The sequence below is a fragment of the Chlorocebus sabaeus genome, chromosome 8 (assembly GCF_047675955.1).
Source record: "Chlorocebus sabaeus isolate Y175 chromosome 8, mChlSab1.0.hap1, whole genome shotgun sequence".
NCBI lineage: Eukaryota > Metazoa > Chordata > Mammalia > Primates > Cercopithecidae > Chlorocebus > Chlorocebus sabaeus.
In genome coordinates this window covers 71915725-71935274 of record NC_132911.1, presented here as the reverse complement: position 1 = coordinate 71935274, position 19550 = coordinate 71915725, and the positions used below count along the sequence as shown (strand labels likewise).

The 19550-nt window shown below is 42.5% G+C and overlaps 1 protein-coding gene across 1 annotated transcript in view; it reads left to right on the top strand.

Annotated features, from left to right (window-relative positions):
- The first annotated feature begins 5786 nt into the window (after positions 1-5786).
- Positions 5787-19550, top strand: part of CPA6 (carboxypeptidase A6) — a 308847-nt gene continuing 295083 nt past the window's right edge. Inside the window, exon 1 of the mRNA XM_008000801.3 lies at positions 5787-6132. Within this exon, the coding sequence (XP_007998992.3) occupies positions 6017-6132 (116 nt within the window). The 5' untranslated portion in view covers positions 5787-6016. The remainder of the gene's footprint in view (positions 6133-19550) is intronic.

Here is a 19550-nt window from a genome sequence, read left to right as displayed (position 1 = left end):
CTCTGTCTTCTGCTCCATCCCTCTCATATTTCTCTTAATTTGCATTAAAATATTTAATATCACAAGTGGTAAAACATACACATCCTTTCCCTGTCACTAGATATAGTAATTTTTAAAAGCAATTTTTAAATTTTTAAGATATTTTTATCCATTATGTTTTCCCTATTTATTCCTTTATAAGAGTCTTGGGACCAGGTATCAAGAAAGATGGGAAAGTAGGAGGTAGAATGTGAGACAAAGGAGAAGGGAAAGAAGAAAAAACAAGTGATATAGACAGGAGACAGGGAAATACTGGAAGAGGGTGGTTCCCCAGCAAAGGCCCTATCCTCAAGCCTGGAGACCCGGGGCCCTAAATGGGGACAGGCATTCCTGTTTTCACGCCCAAAAGTTGCCTTTCGGCCCACCATGCCCCTATCCTGTACCCATATAAACCGTGAACCCCAGGCTCTAGAAGCAGACAAGCAGACGAGGAGATGAGACAAGCAGACTAACAGTGGAATGTTTCAGCAGAGAAAGAGAGGAAGAACATCTGAACACTGTTCGGTGTCTTGTTCCAGTGTTTCAGGGGAAGATCATCTTCCCATTCCATCCCCCCTTCCGGCTCCCATCCATCCCACTGAGAGCCACCTCTACCACTCAATAAAACTCTACATTCATCCTTCAAGCCCATGCATAACCCAATTGTTCTGGGACGCTAGGTAAGAGTTCAGGATACAGAAAGCTGCCACACTGGCCCTCTGCCCTTGCAAAAAGTCAGAGGGTCCATTGAGCTGGTTAACACTTAAACCATCTGTGGATGGTAAGGCTAAGAGGGTGCTGTAACACTGAGGTCATAGGCACCCACCCCTAGACACTACCGTGGGGCCAGAGCCAAAGCACTTGCCCTGGCTCCTGCACCTGCCCGTCTGCGTGCTCCCCCTGCCATAAGGGTTTTAAGGAGCAGTGACAGAACAAGCGGGCCACACCCCTGTCACCTGTCCTGTGAGACAGATCAAGGAACTCTCCCATTTCACAAGGACAGAGAGAAGATGGAAGCCTCCTGCTGCTTTGAGTCAGCAGGTAGATCTCTTTATTCTCACCTTCCTAAATTAAAGTACTTTAGTTTTGCTCTATAAATTCTATAAAACTTCATCATAACCTAATTATAAGGACGTAAATGTATAATAATTGGCTTGCCCATTAACAAGACTTACTCTTCCAATTGCTTTTACATCATAGTGAGTCGTACTCTTCTTGTGAGACACCTGGCTGAAGACAAAGGTGCAGACCGGGGCTCTGGATGAGAGCTCCCAGAAAGGGAAGAGGTCCTAGCAACTCTGGGCTGAAAGGTATGCCAAGGCTTTGTTAGCAGATGTCTGCCCCAGGCGCTGTGGAGTACAAAGGACTGTAGAGTACAAAGGACCCAGGACTGCCCCAGGCACTGTGGAGTACAAAGACGGACATAATCCAGTGCTTGGCATGGAGGAGTTTTTCATAAATGGTAATACTGAGTTGTGTCAACACAGTCAAACACAAGGGTAGATATGAATAAATGCTGTCCACTCAGAGAAGGGGTGACCATTGCAAATGGAAATGGACTGCAAGAGCTTCATGGGAGAGACTGACTTGAGCTGGGTCTGGCAGGGATGGAAGGATTTGGCCAGATAAAGTAGGAAGACTAGATGGAGATGGCCACTGGTATCAACGAAACACTGTGAACAAACACAGAGGAAGGACACAGGTGGAGAGGATACAGATTCTTTAGATAATATTAAGGAAGATAAAAATGAAAATGTTTTTGGGGGCCTCGAATGCCAAGCTGAGGAGCCCGAATGCCACTCTTCATCCTTTCGAGATTCACTGGCAGACAGCTCCTGCTGTTCCCTGTGCCTGCAATGGTCTCATCCCATCCCTCACTCTCTGCATACCACCATCCTCCTCTGGGCATGACTGGCTTCTTGTCATCCTTGGTTTAGACATCCACTTCCTCCAAACACCCTACACATGCAATCCATACCTGCCTTCTTAACTTTCTATCACAGCATCTCCTATTTGTTCCTATAGGTTAATGGAATCACCAAATGTAACAAGGAGTTTATGTATCTACCCAGTCCCTCCACCAGCACTGAGTGTCACAAAGTCAGAAACCACATTTGCAGCAACGGACCAAGAAGAGAAGAAGGCAGGCAGAGGCCTCATAAAATGTCTACTATTTAAGCAGACAGAAATTAGAGAGGAACCCCAGGAAGGACAGGAACAGAAGAAGAGAATCTCGGAGCCCAAGGGAGAAGAGAGTTTCAAACAGCAACTGGCAAGCAGCCTCAGAAGCCGTGCAGATGTGGAGTGGGGTGAGAACAAAGCATTTTTCCATTTAGAAATCACCACTGATATTTGAAAGAAAGTTTCAGCAGGGTGGTAGGGAGGCAAAGCCATGGTCAGGGTTCAAGAGTGCACTTCTGAGAAGCCTGGGAAAAGAAAAAGAAAAAATAAGCCAAGCAGCTTGTGTTTAAGGATAGAAGAACTGTGGCTAGCTGGCAAGAGACAGATTAAAGACACGGGATCAAGATGGGGTAGCTGATGGTGCCGAAGACAGTTGCGAGGGAATCGTCAGTAAGGTGTTGTTAAGGGAAGCTTGCCAAGACCGCATAGGGCAGTAGCCTGCCTTCACATTTGCTGTTTCCTCACCTGTTGGAATAGCGGCAGAAAGCCATAAAAGAGAAGTGACAGGTGATAAGGTCTATGCAAATAGGATGTTGAGGAATGATCACGAACTGCAACAGGAAGGTTGTCTGTACAACTTTTGTCTGAAGAAAGTGCTACCACACTATTTATCTTCTCCAGGTAACTTTAACAACATAAATCTAAGTAGCTCTGACTCATATACCTGAGAAAAGAAATTGCAAAATCTTCCTCCATGGTATCATAGAATTTCAGATCTGGAAGGACATTAAAAATGATATCATCAACAATGGACTTGAATCAAGGATGATATTTTCTTTTCCCAATTGTAGTTTCATTTCTTTCTGTGCATGGTAATATTTCTTTTAATAAAGTTCACTCTTCCACTCAACTATGACAAAGGCATAGCCAATAAATAGAACTTCTTGTCTTCCCATCTCCAAATCCCTAACTGGTTTAATAATTCACTCACTCGCAATGCCTTAAAAATGGAACTTTTATCTTTGAATTCATCTATAAAACTGTTCTCTCTTCCTCCCATTTGCTAAATGGACTCCATTTATCTCTCATTTTATGGGAGCTTATCTACTCCAAGAGAAGTTTGATCAGATAACCTGGTCCTTAGTAAAACAGAGAATGATTGCTAGGAATGGCTTCTATTGTTTGAGAACCTCTCTTTGATCTGAAATTTTTAGGAAGGTTACAGGATGTCACCGGCATTTCTGGCATTTTTGATGGTCCAGGAAATGATTCCTTTGGTCTCAGCGTCTGGAGAGCCTCTGCTGAACATGCTTGCAGGATCCAATCCTTCAGAATGATTTGAGGATGAGTTTAATTCCCAGTCAGAGACTGAACATTCCTAGTTTAATGTTGTGATATAATATGACAGATTTATACATTGTTCTGACATAGCAAAATGCAAAGAGATGAAGTGTTTTATTTACACAGTAACCTCTTGTTTCCACAGATTGTTGGCTTTCCTGGGCTCATCTAAAAGGCCTGAGAGTACTGCTGTGAGTCTTGCAGAGCAGCCTGACCAGTTTAGGAAGACCAAAGTACGAGGCCAGGAAGTCAGGAAAGAAGGCAACATAAAAAAGAAACAAAAACAGACATGATTACCTGGGGAACTTCCACTCTCCAAAAGTGCCCATAGTGTTCTCTTCTCCCAAGTTGCTCTCTCCTCTATCCGGACATAGAAGCATCTATGTTAATATTTGTTGAATGAATTTCTTCCCTGGTTCATCGTTCATTCAACAGACATTGTTGATCACTCCTTCAGTAAACACTGTATTCCCTCGAGGAGGTATAAGGAAGTGCACAGGAAGACCAAAAGGTTACAGTCTGTATTCAAGGAGAAAGCAGTCTCATGAGGAAACCAGACAAGAAATTCGATGTGGTAATTCCTACAGTAGAGGACATGCCAGGACTTGTGAAGGACACAGACAAGGCATTAACCAGACTGATGCTGAGAAAGTTGCAGGAAACTTCAGAGCATCATTTCAAATGAAAACCATTTCAGCTGTGTCATGAACCTGACATTGAATCTGTCAAAGGAGTTTTGGTTCAACTCCCCAGGTAGAGAAGATGGGAAAGACTGGGTGCTCTCTCTTCTAACAGGGACTCTGGCTATATAGTATTAGAGAGTACAGGAGTTCTTGGCCATGACTCTTCAGGAAACCTGAAAAGTTGTATGAGTCTGATGAAGAAATAGTGGCTCACTCTCTCTTTTAGAGCACAACCAGGACTCGGCATGGAGGATAACAGGAGGCACCCTAGGTAACACTATGCTTATTTGATAGGGCAAGGCACATTCCCTGTAATGGGTTTGGTGGCATATTCGAATAGGAGCAAGTGGATGCAAATAATAATTTTGAAAAGCTTTCATTCTCAACATGGGAAAAAAGAAAAGGAAATGGTTTTCTCTAAGGTTTGCTTGGAAGAAAAAGCAGACCTCATTCTAACGTGAAGTCTTGCTACTCCAAGTGTGGCTGAAGAGCCAGCAGCATCAGCATCACCTGGAAGCTTCTTTAGAAATGCAGACTCTTGGCCAGGTGCAGTGGCTCACGCCTGTAATCCCAGCACTTTGGGAGGCCGAGGCGAGCAGATTGCCTGAGGTCAGGAGTTCAAGACCAGCCTGACTGACATGGTGAAACCTCGTCTCTACTAAAAATACAAAAATTAGCTGGGCATGATGGCAGGCACCTGTAATCTCAGTTACTCGGGAGGCTGAGGCAGGAGAATTGCTTGAACCCAGGAGGCGGAGGTTGCAGTGAGCCGAGATGGGGCCTTGGCACTCCATCGGCCTGGGTAACAAGAGCGAAACTCTGTCAAAAAGGAAGGAAGGAAGGAGGGAAGGAGGGAAGGAAGGAAGACCCTAAGGCCTCTGTTGCAACCTACTGCGTCAGAGCTGCAATTTAATGAGATCCCCAGGTGACTTCTGTGCATGTGGAGCTTTGAGAAGCCCTGCTCCAGACCAGCATGGTGGTTGAATATTGGAATCACCTGAGGAGCTTTTTAACCCACTGATCCTGCCACCACAGTTTCTATTTTCAAGGTCTGGCTCCCTAAATGATTCCAAATGTGCAGCCAAGGTGGCAAAGCACTCGAAGGCCTCCTATTCCCCATGAGAACCTCTGAAACAGCAGCAGGTCTGGGTGCTGCTGATGCAGAATGAGTACCAAGAGCTCCCTGAAGCTCAGTAAAGCCACTGCCCACTCCTGTAAGTCAGGAGCAGGGAACTGAAGCCAGCTGTTTGGGTCTAGGTGCTATAGGTACCCCTGCGCACGTTCTCATCAAGATTATTGACTGTATTTCATTAGGCGGAATCCATTTGGGAATCTGTCATGGGAGATCAAAATATTAAGCTTGGAATGATCTGTGTCTGCTTGGTTAGCCCGTCAGACAAACTGTTTGCAATTAGGTAGGATCCTCATCCTGAAGAAGGTAGTAGAGAATAAAAGCTTGCACAGAAAAGTTAGGGGCCTCAAGTTGGGAAAGCAAACAAACCAAAAGCAGAGAGGAGTCACCCAAAGGAAGCAGCACCCAGTGAATCCCCGCTGTGAGTCAGCACGAGGGAGGCCCAGCCCTTTCTAGGGGAACCTGATTAAAGATCAGGCTCAGCTGCTGCTGCTGCTGCTGCTTGTCCCAAGACCAAGCCGTAATAGCAACTTCCCTTCCTCAGCTGCCTAAACTTTTTTTTCTCTTGTAGCTGGAGAGAAGTGTCACATTTTGCTCACTCTCAGCCTTCCTCGCCCACCCCCTTCCCAGAGAACGTGTGTGGTGTGTAGGGGGTGCTGTGAGCCACCTCCAGCCTCGGGTGGCTGCTTAAGTAACTTTCAACTCCTCTCTTCTTAACACTATGAAGTGTCTCGGGAAGCGCAGGGGCCGGGCAGCTGCTTTCCTGCCTCTTTGCTGGCTCTTTTTGAAGGTTCTGCAACCGGGGCACAGCCACCTTTATAACAACTGCTATGCTGGGTAAGTGGAGCGACATTCATGCCCTACACAGCTTTGATTTGGATCTGGGGGCTGGTTTGTTCCAGAGTGTGCCTCACTTTTTCTGACTTGGGGGGGTCTCTGAGTGAATCTGCACACTTTCCCGGTCCCCTATATAAAATGTACACACAGCTCTCTGCTCTTGGCTGTAGCTCACTGAGAGAATGTGGTGGGCTCCAGCCTGGCTTTTTATACTTCTTATCATCTGCCAACCTCAGCTGTGGACCCAGGTTGAATGGGATTCTGTCTTTGGAGTAGCCGTGGTCAGTATTTGCAGTGTTTGCCTTGGTGGATGCTTGGTGATGCCGTTGTCCCACATGAATTATGACCTGAAAACTAAGCCTTTCCTTTACAACTGTATATAGGAACGGTGGGTTGAAATTCATCAGTGATTAAGTTTAAGAACTGAGTGTGATTTTTTTTTTAGCCTGTGCTTATTAGTCTGTAGAGTGGTTATTAGATTTTTAAATCTGAGCAATACAAATGATTCAACTCAAAATAAGCAGAATAAAAGTAGTCAACTGTAAAATTATGGGTAGTTTTTCTGAAGGAAAAACATAGGAGTAAAACAATCAGTTTTGTCCCCCCTCTGTAGGTTAGCATGCTTTCTATATGCCTTTCTTCAGGAGGCAGAGGGCTGGAAGCCGTGTGTTACTATGCACATTCTTATTATCCTGAAGGCTTGCTGTGGTATAGACAGCATGTGATTTGCTCACATATGCAGGGGGTCGTTCTTTGAATCTGGAAATTATGGCTTGCCTGCATTTTAGAGCTAGAAAAACCTTAAATAGTTCCTCTAGTTCAATTCCTTTTTACAGAGGAGTAAACTCAGGGTCTTAAATATTTTTAAATAGCCTACTGTCATTCAACAATCACCACCTGAGAAAAGTTTTCATGTAGCTCTGGATGATGACAAGGTAGCGTACAGTGTCTTAAAACCAAGTTGTTCTTTTTAGAAATAGTGTAAAAGAATTTATAAGTGTGACCCTGGTAAGAGAATCGCATTTCTCTTTCTCTCCCAAAGAATCTTGGCACTGCCTTTAGGGTTCCCCTGAATACAGTGCTTACAGAGGAAATTTTCGAAACATGTCCTCAGTTTTAGGGGAGGCAGGATGGGATGGAGATGCTGGTTGAGTTAGGGGCTATAGGTGGTAATGTGATCATGGATTTTTCCACCCCAGTATTTCTGGGAGGAAACAGAAAGGAGTTAACATCCCAGGGCTACCTTTTGGCCTGGACATACAAGATCTCGGCTTTACCTCCGATCATTTGTGACCCCTTTAGAGATCTGGAAGAAAGAAGCTCGTGTTGAAAGACTGATGGTGTAGGCTTGGGTTATTGGGGAGGTAACTCTGACTCTCCTGGCTGATGTCATGTCAGATGATAAACATATATCGCAGATTTAGACACGTCTGTGTGACCTAGGCTCTCACTCCTCCACTCAGCTGTGGCTCTGTGCGTAATTATTTCAGTGTGTGGCACTCCTCTGTGATAAGTTACCAGGCCTGCTTCAGCTGAGCAGGTGTGCACCCTTCCCTAAGCACCACTTTGTAGAGGAAATGAGGCCAATGGTGGCACCCTTTTCGTATAGAATTTGTAGCGACTGGAACCCTTCAGGAAAAAGTTTCATTACTTTCTCTGTTTTCAGCAATGTATGTAATAATTGCTATTTTCTCTTCAGTTGCTACATAAGTTAATCCCAAGTGTATAAATTACCAGATGTCTAAAAGTAGGAGGGAAGAAAAAGATGAAAGAATGAAAAGAAGTGAGTCTCACTCAACCATTGCAATAGAAGCCTAGAGCTTCTTTAAAAGCAAAAATATTTCTGAGCATATTCACTGTTAAAAATGGGGAATTTTAACCTACCTTCGTTAGATATCATTTTCTCATCGCTAAAGACAGAAATGCTGCTCAGCTTTGAGAAATGTTTTGCTTTGTTTACTCCGAAACTACTTTCTGCAAGTTTAGCCTTCTGGTGAACGAGAATCTGATGGGAGGACATGGTAGAAGAGTATTTAACACTTTTTTTGGGCTGGTTTCATCCATCCAAAGTTATTCTGAGCCACCTCATTTTTATTCCTTAATAATTTTTCTTTTTTTTTTGTTACTAATGAAGGGGCAGCCCTATTTCTTGCATTCATGTAAAAATATTTTTGTAGGTCTTTGTAGAATCTAATAATATGTGATTATCATTTACAGGACCCTGAGCATGAATAAAAAATAGAACACACAGGGCAGACCAGTATGCCTCCTGAGAGCAGCTAATGAGGCCAGTCCTCTTTAGACATAAACTAGTAACAATTGGATAGTGCCAAGTGTGTAACAGATGCTTAGTAAATGGCAAATTTAAGTGTCTCAAAAAAAAAAATTGCCTTGGAACGGGTAGTGGGAGATTCAGGGGGAGACAGGGATGATTAATGGTCATTTAAAAAGGTTAGAAAGAGTAAGAACTACTATTTGGTTGCACAACACAGTAACTATAGTCAATAATAATCTAATTGTACATTTTGAAATGACTAACAGTGTAACTGAATTGTTGTAACACACAGAATAAACGTTTGAGGGGATGGATACCCCATTCTCTATGATGTGCTTATTTCACATTGCATGCCAGTGCCAAAACATCTCATGTACCCCATAAATATATATGAGGTACATAGAAGTATATACATACTATGTACCCACAAAAATTAAAAACTTAAAAGTGTAGAAAGACTACAAGAAAAATCTGATGACAAAAGCTAGTGCCTTTTTTGATAACTATATTAAACACTTACAAGACAGATCTTTAAATGCATAGAAAAGGAATGAAGCAAAGTGGAAAATAACAACTTCAATTATATTTATTGGTACTTTATGTCAAGGGCTTCAGGGGTTACAAATGCCAAGTCAGACATTTCGGGGATAAATAAATGTCCATCAGTAAGTGAGACCCTCGTACAAGCAAACATCATTCTGTGTTCTTTTTTTCTCCTTCCCTGTTTTCCCAAAAGCAGACCTGGTTATTATACTATGATATTGAAAAAAAAAAAAAAAAAAATTTCTGCATCACAGAAAATTAGGGTAGATTTTTTAAATAATGGTAAAAATCTCAGACAGTAATAATAAATTCTGGCACAACTGTAGTACTAACATAGCTATGATTTTTGAAAACTACTTATTGAGTGCCTTCTTCATGTGTCAACATAGCATAAGTCTGAGGGTTAACTGCCTGGGTCTCATTTTTTGCTTTTCCACATTTAGTAGCTCTGTTATCTTAGACAAGTTATTTAACTTCTTTGAACCTCAGTTTCCTTATCTGGGACAATGGAGGTAATATTAGACCTTCCTCACCAAGTTGCTGGGAGGATTCAAGAATAGCATGGATATTGCGTGGTTCTTGGCACTTAGTAAGAACTTAACAGGATGGTAAAATACTTACCGAGACTTAATATAAACATTTATAAAAATATTAATTCTAAGAACAACTTGATGCATTTGTTATCTTCATTTTACAAATAGGCTAAATGAAGTACAGTCCAGGTAGCCCAATTTCAGGGCTAACTAACTCAAGAACACACTTGAGATTCTCACCCAGCTCTTCCTGACTCCACCACTGTACTTCTCACTCTGCTACTTATTCAGGCATAGAGAATTGCTTTTAAGAAAAACTGGAAGATTTAATCTTGTTTGGGGAACTGATAGTTTCAGAACAATAAAGGAAAAGAGATTATATAGGTAAAATTGGAGGTTTAATCTTGGTTACCTTCTCTAGGGTGGTGATGAGTCACTGATAGTGAATCATTATTAGAAAAGCATGCACAGCCCATAAGGGACGGAAAACAGAAGATGAAATAACTTTCTATTGTCTCTCTCACACACACACACACACACACACAGAAAACAAAAGTAGCACAGAAAGTAGCTGTGATCATGTGCCTTTTTTCATTCAAGTATTTGGATGCCCATTGTGTGCTGAGAACTTGACCAACAGAGTGAATTCCCTCTAATAGCTTGCCGTATAGTAGAGAAAATTACCCACACATCAAATTACTATATAATGTGTAAGTGCTGTATGGTAGCAGTCGCCGACCTTTTTGGCACCAGGGACTGGTTTTGTGGAAGATAATTTTTCTATGGACAGTGGCGGGGGGTGGTTTCAGAATGATTCAAGCACATTACATTTATTGCACACTTTATTTCTATTGTTACTATGTTGTAATAGGTAATGAAATAATTATAGGACTCCCCATAACAAACAATCAGTGGAAGCCCTGAGCTTGTTTTCCTGCAACTAGGCAGACCCATCTGGGGCTGATGTAAGACAGTGACAGATCATCAGGCATTAGATTTTTATAAGGAGCATGCAACCTAGTTCCCTCACATGGGCAGTTCACCATAGGATTCTTGCTCCTGTGAGAATCTGATGCTGCTGGTAATTGACAGGAGGCAGAGCTCAGGTGGAAATGCAAGCAATGGGGAGCAGCTGCAAATACAGATGAAGCTTTGCTGGATAGCCTGCTACTCACCTCCTGCTGTGTGACCTGGTTTCTAACAGGCCACCAACTGGAATCAGTCTGTGGCCAGGGGTTTTGGGACCTCTGCTGTACGGGATGAGCAGATTCCTGAGGGCTGACAGAAGAGCTCACTGAACCAAGGAGGAGAGGTGAACATCCTTTCTATGTCCTTGCCAATTCTGATTATCTAGCCCTGCTGTATGTAGGCTGAGGGTGCAGAGAGAACTGGCTGCCTACCATCATGACTGCTTCTTGGAACCAAGTAATGCGCTCGTATTAATCTACTTGTACTGCATCTGCTTGCAAAGTTCCATGGACTCCTTTTTTCTCATGACAGCCCTGCATTTATTGAAGATGTCTCTTATGTCTTGGGAGAGTTTCTTCCCCTTCTTTGTGTCTCAGGGAAGCCACTTTGATGAATGGCATACCCTTTTTTCCCATGACCATATGTATGAGCAGGGCTGGGTATCACCCACTTATAGTTATTTGTCCACAAGTCAATAGTCATCCATGGAAACAGGATATGACTATTCAAAGAAGTAGACTTGAAGTAAGATTTTTTTTGAAAAGTAGTTTGGGGCCAGGCGTGGTGGCTCACGTCTGTAATCCCAGCACTTTTGGAGGCTGAGGCGGGTGAATCACCTGAGGTCAAGAGTTCGAGACCATCCTGGCCAACATGGCAAAACCCTGTCTCTACTAAAAATAAAAAAATTAGCCAGGCATGGTAGCGTGCACCTGTAGTTTCCGCTACTCAGGAGGCTGTGGCAGGAGAATCGCTTGAATCTGGGAGGTGGCAGTTGCAGTGAGCCAAGATCATGCCATTACACTCCAGCCTGGGCAACAGAGAAAGACTCCATCTCAAGATAAAAGAAAAAAAAGTAGTTTGGTCCTTGAAATCCTATAAGCAAAGAGACTGCACATTGGATGTGGCATACTGAAGACAAAAGGATTGTGAGGAATAGTGACTCAGTAGAGCAGTTTTAACCCCAGAGATATCATACTTGTTTTCTACCCTACCTCTCTGGCTATTCCCCCACCTCTCTCTCAAGAGCAGTTTTTTGTTCTTTTATGTCCTGATGTTGGCTTCCTTTGAGTGTTCTCTGAGCTTTAGAAACCTAGGTCTAGAGCACAAGAAATTAGAGCCAATCATGTGAATCTGAGTTGCCTTCTACACTGGTAGTTAAGGATCTTTTCAGATTTGAAGGACATAAGTCCCCCTTTTCCCAGGACTGGCCCGGGGTTGCCAGGGATTGTCTCAGTTTGCACGTGCTGTTCTGGTTTAGTCATCAGCAGTACCTCCTTCCCAGCTGAGAAGGGTCCTGATTTGGTGGTAAATTGTTGATTTGACCTTTTATATTCTTCACTAAGTTTGCATCCTTAATGAGTTTTATTCCATGTCTTCAAATATGCCTCTTGTCTCACTCCTAAGGAAGAAATGCATCTCTAGTTCCTTCTGTTCCTATAAAAAGTATCCCATTTGTACTCTCCTCTCCCTTGTAAGGACCACCAGCCACATATAGGACTTTTTGTTTTAATCTCAGTCTGAGTTAAGGTAGTTTCCTCCTAACTGATCTGCCATTCTCTAATCCTTTCTCATACTGATGAGCTTATTAAAATAAGACTTTTTATCATGTCACTTCCTTGCTCAAAGACCTACTTTGGCTCCCCATTGTCAACTACATCAAAGGCAGAATCCTCTGCGTGGCTTTTAAGGCCTCTATCATCAAACTCTGGTTTTCCTGCCCCTCTCTCACTTGTCCTCAGCCCTGAAACCAGATCTAGTCAGATCAGAGAAGTAGAGAGCTTCATTCAGCATTGCACACATTGAATAAACAAAGCAAGCAGGCCCCATTCATAGTAAGAGCCTAAAGCAGGAAAGGACCATGTCAGCTCATGAATGATAGGCTGAAATACGTGCTCTACATTTGGGGGCATTAGGAACTATAAAGGACGTGTCCTTGGTTCTAAGGTTGGTTATGAACGTTTCCCCACAAGTTAGTGTGTAGTTAATGAAATAGTTCTCCAGTGCCTTCTGGAACTTCCTTCTAGCTCTTGCCCCTTGTTAATGGTAGAATATTTTTAGTTTTCCTTATCCACTAGCTCAAAGTACAGCCACTAAGTGCTGATTGTTTATCAGCTCATTATACCCAAAGCTTTCTTCCCTGCAGTATGTTCTGCGTGTTGGGGTCTCCTGCTTTGCTTGTTAAAGACATGCAATACTGCAGTCCTCTACCCCTCTGACCCAAATTCACAGATAGACAGTACTCCATGGGGGTCAGCATTTCCTCTGCCCACTGAGCTGATGGAAGGAGGATTGTTTCAAATGCTTCTGGGCTCCACTCTCCTTGAAGCCCAATCTGATAATGGACCCTTTTATTTTATAGTATCAAGGTACTTTCTGGGTAATACCATTAAGCATAATCACTTCCAACTCCTGAAAAGCAGCAAAGGATGTTAATGTTTCATAACTTCACAGCCTATATTGTGTGAGGTACAAAAGCATTATTTTTTTGTCTTTGTAAATGGAATGACTGAACAGAAAAGAAAAATGCTTTTGGTGACTTGTTTTAGAGTTTTCATTATGATCAATCAGTAGATAACTGGTTTATTGGATTAGAATTTGCTTTGCTAGATTAATGGCTTCTCAACCTGCCTCTAGGCGTTAACTTCTTTATGATACAGTGGAATGCGGAATACAAAGCTTTAGGATCTTGTGCTGGGTAGTGTTGTAAATTTCCTAAAAGATTATTTTATGAAAAGTTGAAGCAAACTTCTAAGAGTTTCTCTTCAACATAATTATAACCTTTGTTCTTTTTTCCCCCAGTGTACTTTGAAAATAGTAAAACATTTTAGTATCAATTTTAGTAAGGATGCTATTTGGTTGTTTTGTTCTGTTTTGTTCTGTATTTTCTGTTCGTTTGTTTCTTAGATTTGCGATGACAAAGAATCCTAAACCTCCATGGCTTAAACAAGAAATCCATTTCTCTCTCATGTAAAACTCCAGAACAGCTATAGCTGGTTGTTGGTGCCAGAGAACTAGGCTGTTTCTGTCTTGTAGCTCTGCCATACTCAACATTCAACTTCCAAAGGAGGAGTCTTCCATGTCTCACAGTCCAGCCAGCAGGAAAGTGGAAAGAAAAGTCACTCTCCTGTAATGCCACAGACCAGAAGTTCAAACATCATTTCCTGCAGGCCAGAATCAACTAGACAGCCCTAGCTGCAAGGGAGGCTCTGAAATATAGCCTTTAGCCAGGGGGCCAGATCCAGGAGAACATATTAGGGATAACTACAGCAGTCTCTCTGAGTGGTTACACTGATATCCAATGACTACCCTTCCACTTGGTGTTTTCTTGAAATAACAGTCTCTCCAAGTGGATGTTTAGAATTTTGGACTTCCAGCTAATTAAAAGTGTGCATTTTTCTTCTATAAATGGCATTTTTTAAAGTCATAGAATGTCAGGACTGGAAGGGACAAAAAAATGTATCAATCCCTTTGTATAATATATGAGGAAGCAGAACTCCATAAAGGTAAAAGGATTGGCAGAGCTAGCATTAGAGTTAAGACTAAAACCCAGGCCACCTGAGTTCACAGCATCCTTTACAGTCGACACCACCACCTTTGGTGACTCCAGAAATCTTCTTACCCTTTCCTATTCTCTGGAGTCACTGGGAATGAAGTAAAGTGATTTGGCAAGGCTGAGAAGTGTTTAACAAGGGAGGATTTCATTTCATATCTATAAATATTTGCAGGGTGTCTGGCCGGCTGCTAGTCTAGGACTACAGAGATGAAAGAGCAGCCCATGTGCACAGCATAATGAGTAACTCAGGCAGGTAAATAGTTCCAACCCTGGGATCCTTGTGCCTCCAGAGAAAACTCTTGATATCAGATATCAAGTGAGTGCAGGAGAGGGTCACCTAACCCAGACTGAAGAATGGACAGAAGGCTAGAGAAGTCATCTTAGATGTGACAATTGCAAAGGAAAAAAAAAATTTGAGCAGTTTATTAAATATGCAAGATATTTTTACTTTTTCTTTTAAATGGCTGGTACTGAAAGGACATGGTCCTGATCTCAGTCATCAAGAACAACTAGAAATTAGGTTAAGGCTTTCCAGACACAGGGAATATGTTGGTTCAAAGAACTACAGTTGAGAGAGCTTGGTCAAGTCTAGAAAATCAGGGCAATTGAGTATGGCTATAATAGAAGGCATCTTTCTCTGAGGAAGTCAGGAGCAGGGAGGGAAGGTTGCAGAGGTAGGTGAGGTCCCATAACACATGGTTCAGATTTCTCCCAAAGTCAACAGCATGCTCATGAACAATTTTAAGCAGGGAATTTAGTTGATTCAATTTTTAAGAGAAAGTTCCCTCTGCCATCATTGAAATGAGAAGACTAGAGGGCTAAAGACTGGTGTCAAGATGACTGGGATGTTATGGTGGCCTTAGTAATATGAGGTAGGGCCTGGTTAATGGCAGTGACACCGCAAGAAAAAGGAGGGAACCAATCAAATATTTAGGAGGTAGAATTTTCACAACTTTTCCACTATTTCACAGAGGGAATAGTGTAAATTGAATCTCAGAATCTAGTAAGTAGACTGAGCTCTTTGCAGAGAAGATAAGCACTTTTTTGGATATGTATTTGAGGTGCCTATAAAGTGCCCAGTTGGATAGATGGGTCTGAAGCTCAAGAGAGACCTCTAGGCTATGAAATAGATTCCAGAAACTGATGTGTCAATATGTCAATAGAATTTCTTGAAACCTTTGGTATAGGATGGAGTACCCTGGAAGAACTCATTACATGAAAAGAGGGCCAAAGATTCAATAGAGCAGGAGGGGAAAGGCAGAGAAGAAAGTAGCAGAAAGGTCTAGAAACGGAGTAAGAAACACGGGAGATGTCAGTTAAAGGAAAATAAGAGATCCAAGAAGGGAGAGATTAGTCATATCAAGTGCTGCAGAGTCGTATCCACTGGGCAGGCCATTCAGGACATCATTCGTATCTTCAAAAGTGCTTTTGGTGGAGTAGTGAATGGAAACTAGAGCAGGTAGGTTGAGAAGGGAATGGGATGTCACAAAATTAGCAGTGAAAGGAGACCATAATTTCAAGAAGCTTGTCCATGAAGTGGAGGTGAGGGCAGTGTGAGGAGGTGATAGATTTAAAGGAGTGTTTTGCCATTTTGCTTTTACTCCTTAAGATAGGAAAGATATGCTCATATTTTACACCAGGTGGTAGAAATAAGGAAAGGGAGAGACCAGTGATAAAGGAGAGACCACAGGAAAGTGATGGAGTCAGGTCTCCACAGACACTGAAAGCTGGCTGGCCTCTCCTTTCTCTGTAAAGTAGGAGGTGGGTCCTGGTCCCATGAAAAGAGAAGGGAGATGACTTGGGACCTTCAGAGGGATCACCAGCATCACTGAGGGGCTAGCTGATGATAAGGATGATGAGTCCATAGAGGAACCATAAACCCAGCTCCATGGGTTTTCTCCAGGATCATTTTTGAAGAATATTACCTGGAATGTGCCCCTGGAGGGAAAGGGGAGGGAAGGCTGCAGAGGAAGATGAAGTCCCGTAACATATGCTTCTGATTTCTCCCAAAGGTGACAGCATGCTTATGAACAACTTTAAGCCAAGAACTTAGTTGATTCAATTTTTAAGAGAAAGTTCCCTCTGCCGTCATTGAGAAAGGAAGAGCAATTTCTGGAGCTCTATAAGGAAAGAGGGCAGAAATGTAGTAGCAATAGAAGAAAGAAAAGAAAAAGGCTGCCACTAATTTGTATTTCTCTAACATTTAATAAGATCATATAGTACTTTGCAAATCAGAATATAATACAAGGTATTAGGTAATTTATGCTATTAGTGGGAAAGTCTCTCATGTAGACACATCCTGTCACAAAGTCGACAATTTTTTTCATTACCATCTATCTTCCTAAGGAATTAAGTAAAAGACTGAAAATGTCTTAGTGTCTTCTTAGCCAAATGAATGGGTCTATTCTCTTCCTCATTAAGTTATCAGAAAACTGGAGGTGCCAGCTCCTCATCCATCTTCCCAGTTCCCTCATCCTTCCTCATTCCACAAACACTTACCGACCCAGTACCAGGAAAGTAGCCATTATCACATCCTGTCATTTCTTATCCCCAAGGATGGTTAAGAATCTTCAAAGTAGCTGTACCAGGCAGGGTCTTGCAGAGGAAACAACCGTCTGTGTCTCCTGAGGGCTTATGTTTTAATCCACAGTCTAAACTGAAAAAGGGAGAGATTTTTAAAAAATGAACAAGTATTTAAAACCAATAAAAATGCAAGTATATTAGGTCAAAAATTCTTCCTGCTTTTTTCTACCTTTGTTTTGTTAACACACACTTCATGTATTTTTATAGCATTTCAATCTCAGCAACTGATAAAAGATGAAAGTTCTAGGGTACCACACTCTTTATCACTAGATGAGAACCCTGGTCTATGTTTGCACTTACAGAAGCTGGAACCATTTGCACATGTGACCTCGTTGGTCATATTTTCATTTCCCCCATCTCCCTTTCAGAATGTCTTTATCTTACCAGACTAATTCATGAATCACCAACTTATCAACTAGGTTCCTTTTTCTGATTTTGTGACTGTAATGAGAACACAAGATTTATAATGAGATGATTGGGGTCTTATTATAACCTCTCCATCATGTTTGCATGGGATGTCTGATGATGTGATAGCAATATATTTGGCATCAAAACTGCTAAACATATTGAAGGTTGGAGGCATTTGGGATGAGTCTCTATAGCAAAGTATTTGGAGTAGTTAAAAATTTGCTGCAGAAAAAATTATTCTAAGCCCTCGACTTACAGGGCAGAAAAAAGGATACATATGAGGGAGTCCAGTTCTCCCTAAGTTTTCAGACCTCTTTGTGGAAGCAAAGGAAAATGTAAGTAATTTTAATGTAATATCTGACAGAAATCTTCTTAATGTAATATCTTACATCTTAATGTAATATCTGACAGAAAAAATTACTTCAATGTTTTGGAGAGAAATTTAGTCTGCTTTGTTTTTCTCTGCCTAAAATAAGGGTTTTCTTTTTCTTTTTCCATGGGGCCCTGGTTTGCTGAGGTCATGCACCCTCCACACTACCATTCTAAAAACTCTCCAATTACTTCAAGCACCGACACACACACCTGTACCCTCTCTTCCCCCCAGTGCCTGACACCACACCTTTTACAATAAGAGCAAATAAATACATCTTTCTTGATAAGAGGGAGGCTGGTGGCTCACACTTGTAATCCCAGTACTTAGAGAGGCCAAGGTGGGAGGATCACTTGAGCCCAGGAGTTGGAGACCCAGCCTGGCCAACATGGGAAAACCCTGAATTAAAAAAAAAAAAAAAAAATTAAGTTTGCCGGGTGTGGTGGCGCATGCCTGCAGTTCCACTACTAGGGACATCAAGGTGGGAGGATCACTTGAGCCCAGGAGAATGAAGCTGCAGTGAGCCATGATGGCACCACTGCACTCCAGCCTGTGTGACAGAGGGTGCCACTGCACTCCAGCCTGGGCGACAGCCTGTCTCAAAAAAAAAAAAAAAAAAAAAAAAAAAGGATGCAGCATTTGACCTGAGTTATCTCAGCTTCCATCCTTCCTACCACCAACTCTACAGGTTCCTGATCCCACCCCTCCTTTCCAAGGCAATACCTTGTGTATTGTCAGCACTATTCATTGAGTGCCTACCATGTGTCCCTTTTAAGGCCCAGGCATATAGCACTGTAGGTGCTAGGAATACAGCATTTCTTTAAGTCCTAGTGAATAAAACAAAGTATCTGGTGAAGTTTATATTCTAATGGAATGACAGTAAATTGATATGCCGTAGTAGTGAGTTCTGATAAGGACTCTGAACGGAGATAAAATGTAGAAAGGCGATAGAGTGTGAGGAGAGGAGATGAGAAGAATAAAGTGAGACTCCTGATTATGTGAAGATCTGAGGGTAGAAACCTCCACGCATGGGAAACAGCAGGTGAGGTGGAAGCTCGTGTGGCATGTCCCTGGACAGCGGGTCTCAGACCAGCAACATCAGCACCACCTGGGCACTTGTGAGAAACTAAAACTTCTCAGGCCACCTCCCCCTCCCAAATCAGGAGTTCTGGGGGTGGGGCCCAGCAGTCAGGTTTAACAAGCCCACCAGGTGACAGAAGCTAAAATTTGAGAACTGTTGAGGACAAGCAGCAGGGTGACATGGCTGGAGCCTATGGGTCGATGGAACAGTCGTCACTCACGCTTGGTTCCTGCTGCTCTGGTCCAGACAGTGTTCAATTTCCTTTTGTTTATCACTGTGAAACCTCAAAATCACCTACAGTTTCTTCCTCTGTCCTTCGTCTATTCTGTGCATGTTCCTCCACATCTGCCCACCTTTATCAAACCATTTCAAACTCGTACCTCCTCCAGCTCCAGTTCCCAGATTCCACCATCAGCCGTGACCACGCCCTCCTCTGAAAGCCCATGCCACTCTGTCGTTTATAACACTAAGCACGCGCAGCTCGGTATTACAGTTGTATGTGGATGTCCTATCTTTCAGGAAATAAGTAAGTTGAGAGTAAGACGTATCTTCTTATCTATATTCTTACAGTCCCCAAAGAATGTTTGGCATATTCAGTAAAGACTTTCAAAGGAAAAAGGAGGGAGGAAGAGGAGGAAGGAATGAGAGAGAGCGAGGAAGCAATGGGGGGCAGGAAACTAACAAACTAGGAATCGAATTGCTGACACCTGCAGGCAGTTTTATCACACTGGATTTCATCAATGACAAGCAGTGAAAAACAGGAACCATTTGCCCTTATGGCTTTCGGAGGAATGTGGGGATCCCACAGCTGCCACCTGTATGTGCTTAAGGGCAATATTCCCACCCTCCTGCTGATTTCTCCCTGTTCAATGTGTTTTGGGTAT